This window comes from Tiliqua scincoides, chromosome 2, assembly GCF_035046505.1.
Source record: "Tiliqua scincoides isolate rTilSci1 chromosome 2, rTilSci1.hap2, whole genome shotgun sequence".
Taxonomy (NCBI): Eukaryota; Metazoa; Chordata; class Lepidosauria; order Squamata; family Scincidae; genus Tiliqua; species Tiliqua scincoides.
The window spans coordinates 253,566,095-253,579,205 of record NC_089822.1 but is presented as its reverse complement, the minus strand read 5'-3'; the positions used below and the strand labels follow the sequence as shown (position 1 = coordinate 253,579,205).

Here is a 13,111-nt window from a genome sequence, read left to right as displayed (position 1 = left end):
TGTAAGTGCACTTGCCAGCAATGGGTCACAAAGACAAAGGCTCTGCACCTTTTGCACATGCTTGGCCAGCCGGTCAGCAGAGCCTTCCTCATCCTTGTGCTTCTAGTCAAGTAAAAAAGCTTTCCCTGCTGAGTTTCTCCCTGCCCGACAGCCCTTAAAGGCACAGAGCCTATGAAAAAGTGGAAGCCCTAATCAATCCCAGCAACAGTCAGGAAGTCACAGTCCAGAAGCTTCTATTTCTTTACTATTTTTGCCTGTATTTGTTTTTCTTTTGGGTCTTCTTTCCCAGGGAATTGATCTGTGTTGGCTGCACTGTGGGCCAGTCACCAGCAGGGGGCAGGAGAAGCTCCTCCATGTGGCTCAGGCTCAGAACCACAGGGAAAGGGAAAGCCCCATACAGAGGCCTGATGGGAAAGTGCTGGTGTCAGAGCAGCCAGGAAGGGTGGGGCTGCTGGGAGTAGGAAGAAAACAGGCAAGGTGCTTTGCAAAGACCAGCTGCAGGAGAGGTGAGTAGGAAGGGGAGGCTGCAAGCAAGGGGGGGTAGACTGGTCTGCAAGATGGCATGGAGTGCCCTATGGGAAGTAAACAAGAGGGCTCTGCTCCCCCTTTGAAATGCATGCATGCATGCATAGGGTGACCCCTATGCCTCTAACCGCTGGGGGAATTTGGCAGATGCAGCTCAACATGGAAGGGTTTAAAAAGCTGCAGAAAAATAATGGCCCAGCTGTCACATCTGGGCTGCCAGCAATCCCCTTAAGTAAACCAGGCTAACGGTCTCGGGGTCCTAGGCTTCCTTCCCTTCTCTCACATGCCTTGTGCAAATCCATTAATCCACTAGTCCTCATTATGCTAGAAAACATCTCCCCCCCCCACCCGGTGAGGTTGGCTCCTAGTAAACACCCCACTCCTGTATCCGCTATTAGAGTTTGTAACGGGTTGTCTAATTATAGCCTTGCAAGGGCATGGCCACATATCTTTGCAAAGGGAAAGAAATAACCTCACTGGGTGACTTCCTCACCCCCTGAGGAATAAGCAGCCCGTGAGCAGGGTGACCGGATGTCATAACCGCAAAAGAGGACAAGTCCCCCCCAAAATGTAGGTCAGTGCTTCTCAAGGTTTGTCCTCCGCCATACCACTTCATGCAGTCCACCTATTCAAAGTATCACCAGGTGATGACATCATTGCCAGTTACTTCTGGGTTGGGAGGCCAAATGTGACGCAACAAACACCGGTAAGAGGCTCGGTGTGGACAGGAGGGCTTTTTCAAGCATGGAAGAGCATGCTTTGGAGCCTCTTACTGCAGCTTGTTGTGTTACGTTCCTGGTCTCACTTCCAAGTGGCAGGGGTCCAGGGATCCCATGAGTACCGCCAGACATCACCTCAAGTACCACTGGTTGAGAAACACTGATGTTGGTCACCCAAAAAAAATGTAGGACATAACAAAATAAAATTGATTGATTTCATGTGGTTGATTTAAACACTGTATTACTTATATGTAATAGAGTTTTAAATTTAATAATTTAAATAAATTTAATTTATATGTAATTTAATTAATTACATATAATTTATTAATTACAAGGTAGCTATGTGCTGCATGCAGTGGCCCACTCACAGGGAAAAGGAGGACATTTAGGTTCCTTTCGAGGACATTTCCTGGAAAAAGAGGGCGCCCGGTCACCCTGCTTGTGAGAGCATTTCCTCAAACGTGTTGTACTATTGGACAAAGGGGGACGCATGTAACTCAAAACAGATGTATTGGGAATGGCCAAATGGGAATAACAGCATGTTGTTTTTCAAAATAAACGTTCACTTATTGTGCACGTAGCACGAACCGTGTATAGAGTGCTTTACAGAGCAGACACCTCTGCCCCAAAGAGCTTACAATATCAAAAACAGATAAATGATGTTAAAGTTTTAATATTGTCTGCTGCTTCAGCTTAGCAATTTTATGCATCGTTTTACTGTTCTATTTTATTGTCTTATGTATATTTTATGTTCGCCTCCTTGGGTGCCTACGTCAGTGGGGGGAAAGGCGGGATAGAACCATTGTAAATATAAACAAAGAGTGGGGAGGTAAATGGAGGCAGGAGGACAACAGGGGAAGGATGTGCATTTAGTTCAGGTACACGCAAGTCTCACAGCACAATCCTATGCCTGTTACTCAGAAGTAAGTCCCATTGAGTTTGATGGAGATTGCTCCCAAGAAAGTGTGCCTAGGGCTGCAGCAAGGAACTGTATCTGTGGAACACTTTGCAACAGGATGTGGTGATGGCGTCTGACCTAGATACCTTTAAAAGGGTATTGGACAGATTTATGGAAGAAGCGTCCATCACAGGTTACAAGCTATATGGGTATATGCAACTTCTGGGTTTTAGAAGTAGCTATCTCTGAATGCCAGATGAAAGGGAGTTGCAACAGGATGCATGTATCTTGTTGTCTTGTGTGCTTCCTGAGGCATCTGGTGAGGCCACTGTGAGATACAGGAAGCTGGACTAGATGGGCCTTTGAACTGATCCTTTGGGGCTCTTCTTATGTTTTTATAAGGCATAGGCCAAAGACTACATGGAAAACTTGTGTTATGAGGAGTGATTTGAAACAAGACAGTATCCCAGATACTGGGAGGCAGTTTTGGGCTTAAAGCAGTGATTCCCAAAGTGTGGGACCTGCATGGCTCCTGGAAGTGACTGGCAATGATGTCATTGCCAGTCACTTTCGGGTTTAGAGCCATTGCACAGCACTCCAAACAGCGGTAAGGAGGCCAGGGCAGGTGGAAGGGCTTTCCCCAACATGCCATTTTTGCGTGCGTGTTGGGAGAGTTAGAACAGACAAAAGAAAATATTTCTTTACTCAGCGTGTGGTTGGTCTGTGGAACTCCTTGCCACATGATGTGGCGATGACATCTGGCCTGGATGCCTTTAAAAGGGGATTGGACAAATTTCTGGAGGAAAAAATCCATTATGGGTTACAAGCCATGATGTGTATGTGCAACCTCCTGATTTTAGAAATGGGCTATGTCAGATGCAAGGGAGGGCACCAGGATGCAGGTCTCTTGTTATCAGGTGTGCTCCCTGGGGCATTTGGTGGGCCGCTGTGAGATACAGGAAGCTGGACTAGATGGGCCTATGGCCTGATCAAGTGGGGCTATTCTTATGTTATTATGTTCTTAGCAGCTCTTCCGGCCGCGCCGAGCCTCCATCTGCTGTTTGGAGTGTCATGGTCTCTCTCCTGGAGTAGTGGGTGGCCTGCAGTGCCCCAGAAAGTGCTTCATGATGGCCCAGGACATCACAGTGCACGGTTTTGGAACTGTTGGCTTAAGGGGAGCAACAGAGGAAAGATTGAAAAGTCTGAAGAAGCAGGAGGCCTTCAGACCACTAACTGTTTCCCATCACATTTTGCCCATGGCTGGAAGCAGAATATTTTTTAATTCATGTGGTCATTTGGGTATTGCCTTTTCACAGGCCCACTGCCTATATGGGAACAGATGAGAAAAGAGATAGAGAAAAATGTGCCATAATCTGCTTTGATGATGTCGGTTCCTGCTTAATGACATCATTTCCACCCCTAAACAGGCACCATGATTGCTGTTCAGTCTACTGGGTGAAATGAGTTGGACACCCCTGAACTAGATGGACCTTTGGGTCTGATCCAGCAGTGCTCTAGTTTTGTTTTTTTTACATTTATTTTCATTTTTAAAATTTTTTTTTTTTGGCTTTTTAAATTTACCAATTGTGTCCTCCTCAAAATCAAATTAGAAAAGTGAAATCAAACCAAACAGGTTTATATCATAATCATACCCATTAAATCCACTTTCTAAAAACTAACACACAAGCTGGTAAAATCTTTGACCGTAATAAAGTTTTAACTATCTAGTAAAATTGAAGGAGAGACAATAAGTCCTGACTGATATCAAAGCTAAGATTCCAGTGTTGTAAGAAAGGGGCCCAGTTTGGGAGAAAAAGGCCCAACGATTGCCTTCTTCATTCCAAAAGTTGCATAAATGCTGCAGTTTGGCAGAAAAACATTGTATTCCAGGCATGTTGTGGCCATGAAGCCCAGAATGTACACACAGTTGTTTCCGCAAATTAGCTATTAGAATTCTTCCAAAGGTTAATACGTTTCAAACAACAGCTTATGTTCTTTCCTTACACAGCCTAAAAGGACTAGAAGGGGTCTAAAGGTATAGAATAACCCAACATGTTCCTTCAATGAATCAATACATACTGTTGTTCCAAAAACTCCTTAGGGTGTCTTAGGCTACTTCCGCCAAATAAGATAACCAGAAGCTCCTACACGACACCCCCAGCATTAGGGCTCTTCTGATATTAATGTTAGATTCTGTTGCAGCTCAGTTGGATGTTGCAGTGCACTCTACATGGGGCTGCCCTTGAAGAGCCTCTGGAAACTTCAAACTGGTTCTAATGCAGCAGCCAAAATTCTAGTTGAGGCTCATGCTTGGGACTATATACTGTAACTCCCATTTTATACTATCTTATTTGGTTATCTGTAAGTTTCCAGGCTCAGTTGAAGGTGTTGGTTATAACCTGTGAAGCCCTCCATGGTCTGACCACGGTATTTAAAAGTCCATTTCTTCCCATCATGCCTTCCCACTTTGTTCCAAATGAGAGGCTCTGCTCTGTGTTCCCCCTCTCTGAAGTTTGTGGTGAGAGGGGAGTTGACATAGCAGGGCCTCTTTAATCACAGCCCCCAGGCTTTGGAATTTGCTTCTTCTAGAGCAGAGATTTTCAATCTTTTGCATCTCACGGCACACTGACAAAGCACTAAAATCATGGCGTCACTAGCGTTTGCGTCACCCAGTGCGGGATGCCAACGTGTCACCCCCCCCATGCAGTGGGCCGGGCAACACCCCAGGTGGTGGGCGTGGTGATGTGCCATCGCCCCGCCCCCACTGATTTTTTTGGCTGTACCTTTTGATAGAACACATTCTGTGTGAAATTGCGCATTGATTGATATTTAACATGATGGTATTCTTCCAAATTGTGATTTTAGTGATTTTGGTCACTAGTGGTGTCACACACCTCCCCCCCCAAGGGTGTCAACTTACTAACACCTTATTGCAGCAGTTATCAAACTTTTAGCACTGGGACCCACTTTTTAGAATGACAAGCTGTCCAAAGACCCACCAGAAGTTATGTCATGATGGAAGTAACATCATCAGGCAAATTAAAATAAATAAGTATAAATAAAGTAAAACAAATAAATAAGCAGAAGCCAGCCCTGTTCCACCAAGTGAATTTCCTCTGTAGCCTGCACCCCCCCTCCAAAACCAGTAAGGTTTTCAGCCCTACCCAGTACCCAGTTCAATTGCTGAACTTCAGTTTGAACCAGATCACTGTCAGGATCCACCTGGCTTTGCAAGTCTCAAAAAGGTTCAGCTGAAGCCTCTGTTTTTATCCTTTTTAGTGGGGGAGGAGGAGCACTTGTTTAGTGGGCTGTCTTCTGGAGCACTTGTTTAGCTGCAGGTGTATAGGATCAGGACCATTCTGGTAGCCTTGCACTCTCCTTCACCTGATCTTCCACACCAGCCAAGTCACGTTTGCTTACTCACAAGTAAATGTGACCATGAGGCTTAGTTTCGCTTTCCATAGGGTTCAGTACATTCATCTGCTTGGAGGGAGGGACTTCCTTCTCAGGTGTTTTTGGGGGCTGATTCATTGGATCAGGACCATTCTGGTATCGTTGGATTCCTCTCAGCCTGCCCTTTCCGAGGGACTAAGGCAAGTTTGCCTCCTCACAAGTAAACGCACGATACAGCTCAGTTTCACTTTCCATAGGGCTCTATGCATTTTTTGTTTTCTGGTTTTGTGGCCATAACTTTTGATAGATATTTCACTCTGGTTTTTTGCATTGCATTCTGTTCAGAATTCCGCATCCAACAGTATATAACATGATGGGGTTACTCCTAACCACCGTGATTTTAGCGTGTCACCCCCCTGTGCGCTTCACCTGGTGCGGCCCGCACACACACCCCCGCTGCACCTCCCTAGCGACGCCACTGACTAAAATTGTCAAGGCACACCATCGGTCTTTGGATAATTAACAAGTCACATGGCATTGACAGCAGGAGCTCACATCTCCCAGAGGCCCTACTAACAAATGATCCTCCCCCAAATTCCTGCGGCACACCTGCGGACCATCCATGGCACCCCAGTGCGCCATCGCACAGTGATTGAAAATGGCTTTCCTAGAGGTCCACTAGGGCCCTTCATTGGTGACTAGTTACCAATTACTGATGATTACCAATTACTAGTGATTACTGATTAGTAAACACCTTTTGTTATTTGAATTAATACTCCCAGATGAGTATGTGTTTTCTCCTGCATTCTTAGGCTGCAGTCCTGTACATAGTTACCTGGAAGTAAGTCTCATTGAGCTCAAGGAAGTCACTTCTGGGTAGACATGTCTAGGGTTGCGCTATTGCTCTCAGTCGGTCATTTAGTTTTGGGGGTTATTGTTTTAGATTCTTTGATTTTTTTCTTTTGTTGTGATATCTTCTTTGCTGATAATTTTAATACTATACATTTTTAATTGATGTATTCTACCTTAAGGGTTTACATCTGCCCAGTGGCATAGCTAGAGGAAGTGCAAAGCACTAAGTTTTGCAGGGAGCCTCACCATGGTGTGCAAGCAGCCTAGCAAACACCTCCGTTTTGCTCCCACTGCCGAGAATTACTCTGAAGTGGAGTGGAGGGGCTACTTGCATATTGTGGTGAGGTGCCCTGCAAAATTTAGTGCTTTGCACCCCACTAACTACACTACTGCATCTGCTATAGATTAGAACCCCAGCATACTACTAAGGATTTTGAGCCAGCTCACAGACACTACTTAGTGAAAGCCTCTTTGGTCTCACCATTTCCTTCTTCAAACTGTAAGATGTCTCCAAAAGCTCCCTGGTGACTTCAAATGGCAAGGGAAGAGAAGTGGTTTGTAGGCCTGGCTCTAGTGTTCACATAATGCGTTTGTATTTTGCTGTGGCTTTTCAGTTCACTGTTGCAAAGCTGGCCTGAATGCTTCAGTAGAAAGGGTAGGTAGAAATAAATAACATGAGTTGTTTTTTTTAAAAAGCTACTGGGGTTAAATGGATCTGTGGTCAGTCCCGAAGGGGACCAGCTATAGCTCAGTGATAGATCATCTAGTTTTATGCAGAATATTTCAGGTTCAGTCTCCAGAATCTCCTGGTAAGGCAGGAAAGACTCGTCTGAAACTCTGGGGAGTCACTGTCCATCTCTGTAGACAATGCAGAATTATAGGGGCCCAGCTCTTCAACCTCTCCAGACTGAGAGCAAAGTCCAAAGTCCAGCTGAAATGTCTGCATGACTTCCTCTTTGCCGACGATGCAGCTATCACTACCCACTCTGCCAAAGATTTCCAGCAGCTCATGGATCGTTTTAGCAAGGCCTGCCAAGATTTTGGACTGACAATCAGCCTGAAGAAAACACAGGTCATGGTTCAGGATGTGGACTCACCTCCCTGCATTACAATCTCTGAGCATGAACTGGAGGTTGTCCATGACTTTGTGTACCTTGGCTCAACGATCTCTGACACTCTTTCTCTCGATACCGAGCTAAACAAACGCATCGGTAAAGCAGCTACCACGTTTTCCAGACTCACAAAGAGAGTCTGGTCCAACAAGAAGCTGATGGAACATACCAAGATCCAGGTCTACAGAGCTTTCGTCCTGAGTACACTTCTGTACTGCAGCGAGTCATGGACTCTTCACTCACAACAGGAGAGGAAACTGAATGCTTTCCACATGCGCTGCCTCAGACGTATTCTCGGCATCACCTGGCAAGACAAAGTTTCAAACAACACAGTCCTGGAACGTGCTGGAATCCCTAGCATGTATGCACTACTGAAACAGAGACGCCTGTGTTGGCTTGGTCATGTCGTGAGAATGGATGATGGCCGGATCCCAAAGCATCTCCTCTATGGAGAACTCGTGCAAGGAAAGCGCCCTACAGGTAGACCACAGCTGCGATACAAGGACATCTGCAAGAGGGATCTGAAGGCCTTAGGAGTGGACCTCAACAAGTGGGAAACCCTGGCCTCTGAGTGGCCCGCTTGGAGGCAGGCTGTGCAACATGGCCTTTCCCAGTTTGAAGAGACACTTGGCCAACAGTCTGAGGCTAAGAGGCAAAGAAGGAAGGCCCATAGCCAGGGAGATAGACCAGGGACAGACTGCACTTGTTCCCAGTGTGGAAGGGATTGTCACTCCCGAATCGGCCTTTTCAGCCACACTAGACGCTGTGCCAGAACCACCTTTTAGAGCGCGATACCATAGTCTTTCGAGACTGAAGGTTGCCAACTACTAGGGGCCCAGGATAAGGATATTTCCTATGCTCTTCCCCTCCAAGAAGGAAATGCTTGTGCTGTTCAGCTCACATTTAGAATGATGTGAAAACAAAGGCAGAACCTATTTTCAGTTAATGCTGGGCTCACGTCCTGTGATTGGGAAAACTTTGTGGTTTAGATCTTGGTAGAATTTGTACTGTTCAAAGTGAGCTTGTTATTACTGCATTATTTTCTCTAGGCACAGCATGTGGTGTAATATGAAGGTGGGGGGGGGGAGAAGCTGAATGCGAAGGCTCTAAAATCTGTTTCTCAACTCTTTCCAAACCACCCAGGTGCCAAGATGTTCTTTACCTGTGGCCCAAATGAGGCCATGGTTGTCTCAGGTAAGAGTTACATTTTCTCTTCCTCCCCGTGTGATCAAACGTCTAGTTTTCACTGAACCAGAGTGCCAAATCTGACATATGTGTGGAGATGCAGGGAAGCCACGGTCTTCCTCTTCCCTGTGATGCTTTGTAAAGCCCAAAATTGAGGTTTTGCATCCTCCTCAATGTTCATCCAGCAAATATACATCTCGCTACAGGTTTCTGGGTCCAGCTCTTCCAGATTTTGGAAGCTGCTCCTAATCCTGTTTGGAATGAATCTTGACCTACAAATGTTCAAGTATTGGCTCCCCCTGCAAATGGGGTTATTTCCCAGAATACTTTCCCAGATAAACCCTGAGCTACCACAAGTCAATCCAAGTGCTCAGGGCACTTTCTGGTGCCTTTCTCCAGGTACCACACCTTCAAAAAGTTGGGTGAGTTATGGGTGGAGAGAGATCCTTTGTGGCCATGGTCCCCAATCTGTGGAAGTCTCTAATTGGATTTTACTTTTTTCTACTGTTCTTATTTCCAATTTAAAATATTGATTGTAAACTGCCCAAGAAGTTGTTTAAACAAAAGTGGGAAGCAGTAATAAACATTTTCAATAAATAACAAAAGATATTACATGGGGAGGTTAAAGGCGAGTGTCCAATGTCTCTTTCTTTGACCCCTTTTCAACATATAATCTTAAAGTGTAGAAGGAACTCCTTGGAGGGTGGAGACTCCTTAATAATATCATTTCCTGATGCATTCCTGCTCAGCCCCCTTTTTGCATCCAGTCACGATTGAGGAGAAAAACTTGTTATGGCAGTAGTACATCTTAGGTAGAGGGGGTGCCATCTCCAAAAATGAGACATTATTCATGACCTTCCCAAAGCACTACCCTTTATTCCATGTCTGTATATCTTTTAAGATGTAAATTCAGATTCCAGGAAATAATATTGTGTTTCCCGTTAATCTCATTTGTCTGCACTTAATGGGGTAATCAATCACCCTCATCCAGAAGCAGATGTTGAATCTAAATATTTTGTGAAGGATCATTGTACTTGGGCAAATTGGACATGCTGTATAATAAATCCTTGCTTTCCTCAGGTTGTTTCTGCCGTAGCCCTCCAGTCATGATAGCTGGAGGACGGGTGTTTGTGATGCCTTGTATTCAGCAGATCCAGAGGTGAGTTCCTTTGAGGTTGTAACATTGGAAGGTACAGGGAATTTTTGGCAACGCAGTTTAAATTGATTGGCATCGGTGAATGTAGCCAGGAACCCATTTCTGCCCAGCCCACAGGTGTACACATTTGGTCACTATTGTGTATATGCAACATTGGGCAGAAATGGCTTAACCTGCAACATAGTTGCAGGTTCCAGGGCCACAGTCATGGCTGGAGCATCTCTGAGTTCCCCCCCCCCCCAAAAAAGGGAGAAAAATGGGGTATTTTTTTAAAATCTTAATCATCATATGCAGGGATAGAGCCACAGCTCAGTTGTAGAGCATCTTCTTTGCCCAAGCAGAAGGTGCTAGTTTAAAGTCCCTCTAGGTAGAACTTGGAAAGGCTCTAGTCTGACATGATGGAGAATCATGGCCAGATGGCATGACTAATACTAACCTTCGTGGCTCAAGGTTCTGACTGTGGATAAGGCATCGTCCTGTGTGACTTGGTCACTTATGAGAGATATCTGGGTATACTGAATGTTTTAGGTTGCATTTAAAATAAAAGTCCATTGTCCGTGCTGGAATATGGGGGGGGGGGGGAATGTAAACTACAGTCCAGATGGCAGATATCTGAGTGATTTGCAATAGATCAACAAAGTTTTCTAACTCCCGAATGTTTAGTGAAAACAAGTTGAAAGAGGCATTTATTTTCCCCCTAAGTTGGGCTGCTAAAATGACGAAAGTTTGAGGAAAACCCAAGAGTTGGTTTGTATGAGACATCTCTGTGAGCGAAGTCCTGGCATGGAAAAAAAAAGTCTTAAACTGAGCACGTCCTCAAAGGCACCCTAATTCTAAACATATGTTTAAACATTAAAGCCCTAAATGGCCTAGGATTGGGTTATCTGAGAGGGAGTTAGATGTGTCTAAAAGTAAGGAAAAATAGGCAAGAAATTAAAACAAATCCAAGACTTTTCTCACATTAGGGCTGCAGCATTGACTGTGCAATCCTATGCATATTTACTTCAGGGCTGTAGCTGGGGGGGGCAGGGGGGGTTTCACTCCCCCTGAGCCAGCAGTTTGCCCCCCCTAGAATTTTTTCCAAACCTGTCCTCTTTTTCTCTAGTCTGGCGTCAGTTGGGGATGATTTGAAGCCCTTTTTGCATCTTTTTTCATGCACAGGAGGAAAGAGGGCTTGGTGCTTCTGGCAGGGATGGGAGGGAGAGAGAGTGCATGTGTGTAGAGTGAGTAAAACGGGGTCCTGGAGGGCTCCTTGGAAGTTATGACCTCTGGTCACCCTGCCCCATCCAGAGCACATGGAGAGCGGGGCTGGTCAAGAGAAGCTACAAGGAAGATAGGGAGAGATTTCTACTTGTATTGGCGGGGTTTGGGTGGGGAGGGTGCTATTTCTTCTACTGTGGAATATGCTAATTACTATAAGGTATCCCTGTGGAGGGGCAGGGAGAAACAATTCTGTTTGGAGAAATCATGGTGGGGTTTTTACCTTTCATATATATTTTTAAAATTAATGGCTGCTGCTTGGGGCCTGGGAAGACCCTTTTTCTGGTGGAGAAAGCATGGAAAGCATTTGAGCTAAAGAGAACCAAGAACTTAAGTGTGGAAAAGGTTCTTAGCAGGGGCGGATCCCGGAGAGGCCATGGGTGCATACCCCCCCCAACTCTCCTGCAGCAGGGAAGGGCACCCACCGGGATGGAGAGCAAAATCGGGTGTCAGGGAAACATCCACTAGGTGGGTGCCAAGGAGATTGGTTGGAACGAGAGCCCAGGTCTACCCACCCAGCAAATAGCCACAGAGGCTATAAGCTCAATCTGGAGCCCAGGTCTTATCCAAGCAGGCAGACCTGGACTCCAAGTCCAGCAAATAACTACAGAGGCCTGAGAGAGGACATGATTGAGACACACAAAATTATGCAGGGGTTGGATGGAGTGGATAGAGAGAGAGATTCTTTTTCCTGTCACAAAACACTAGAACTAGGGGACGTACACTAAAATTGAGTGTATGTTGAGAGAGTTAGGACAGATAAAAGAAAATATTTCTTTACTCACTGTGTATTTAATCTGTGGTACTCCGTGCCATAGGAAGTGGTGATGGCACAAATTTCTGGAGGAAAAGTGCATCATGGGTTACGAGTCATGATAGGTATGTGCAAGTTCCTTTTTTGAAGCAGAATACCTTGGAATGTCAGATGCAGAGGAGGGCACCAGGACGCAGGTTTTGTCTTGCTGCCTTTTGTGCTCCTTGAAGCATTTGATGGACCACTTTGAGGTACAGGAAGCTAGACTGGATGGGCCTTTGGACTGATACAGCAGGGCTCTTTGTATGTTGTTATGTAGGCTATAAGATCAATCAGGAGCCCAGGTCTACCCAAGCAGGTAGACCTGGACTCCAAGTCCAAGTGGGAGCCCAGCTTTACCTGCCCAACAAGTAGCCACAGAGGCTATAAGCTCAGTTAGGAACCCAGGTATACCCAGCAGGTAGACCTAGGCTCCAAGTCCAGGTGGGAGCCCTGATCTACCCGCCCAGCAAATGTCCACAGAAGCGATAAGCACAAGTGGGACCCCAGGTCTGCACAGCAGGTAGACCTGGGTTTGAAGTCCAGGCAGGAGCCCAGGTTTACCCACCCAGCAAATAGGCACAGAGGCTATAAGCTCAATCAGGAGCCCAGGTCTACCTGCCTGGTTGACCTGGGTTCTGAAGGTAGTGCTCATTCCCTTCCCCATTATATGGACACTGGATCCACCCCTGATTCTAAGGAGATTCAACTCTCAGAAAGCTAGGAGAATTCAGCTCTACTAGGTAAATTCAGTAATTCAAATTTTCTGTACTTTGCTTTTTCAAAGTAATGAATATTGTAAAAAAAAACTAATGTTCCAATGGCATTACTGTATTTGTCTTGCATATCTTTCCTCTTGCTTTTATGTCAAGTAAATAAATTTAATTTTAGTATGTACCAATGCATCAGCAATGTATCATCGGCTAATGAAAGGCTTTCAATACAAGTAAATACTACCTACATCACAGTGATATGTTTTACTTTTGCAGGGATGCAAGCCTGCGTATTGTGCTGGTGTGTAAAATGAAAGGATATGTTGCATGTTATTTCTATGTAGACAAATATATTTTACATGGCATACAGAGATGCATTTATTCTATGCAAATTATTGTTACATTGCTTTACAGATAATGAATGCATGTTTCAATAACCCCCTCCCAAATATTTTCTCTTCATGAAATTTGGGGGAGTTATGGGTCTTTGATGTTTCTCCGTACT

At 45.3% G+C, this 13,111-nt stretch overlaps 1 protein-coding gene across 2 annotated transcripts in view; it reads left to right on the top strand.

Moving 5' to 3' along the window:
* Positions 1 to 403: 403 nt before the first annotated feature.
* The window catches only part of FLOT1 (flotillin 1), a 35,503-nt gene continuing 22,795 nt past the window's right edge, over positions 404 to 13,111 (top strand). For both annotated transcript variants that reach the window (XM_066615859.1, XM_066615858.1), the window contains exons 1-3: positions 404 to 506; positions 8,643 to 8,695; positions 9,770 to 9,843. In XM_066615859.1, the coding sequence (XP_066471956.1) occupies positions 8,651 to 8,695; positions 9,770 to 9,843 (119 nt within the window). In that variant the 5' untranslated portion in view covers positions 404 to 506; positions 8,643 to 8,650. The remainder of the gene's footprint in view (positions 507 to 8,642; positions 8,696 to 9,769; positions 9,844 to 13,111) is intronic.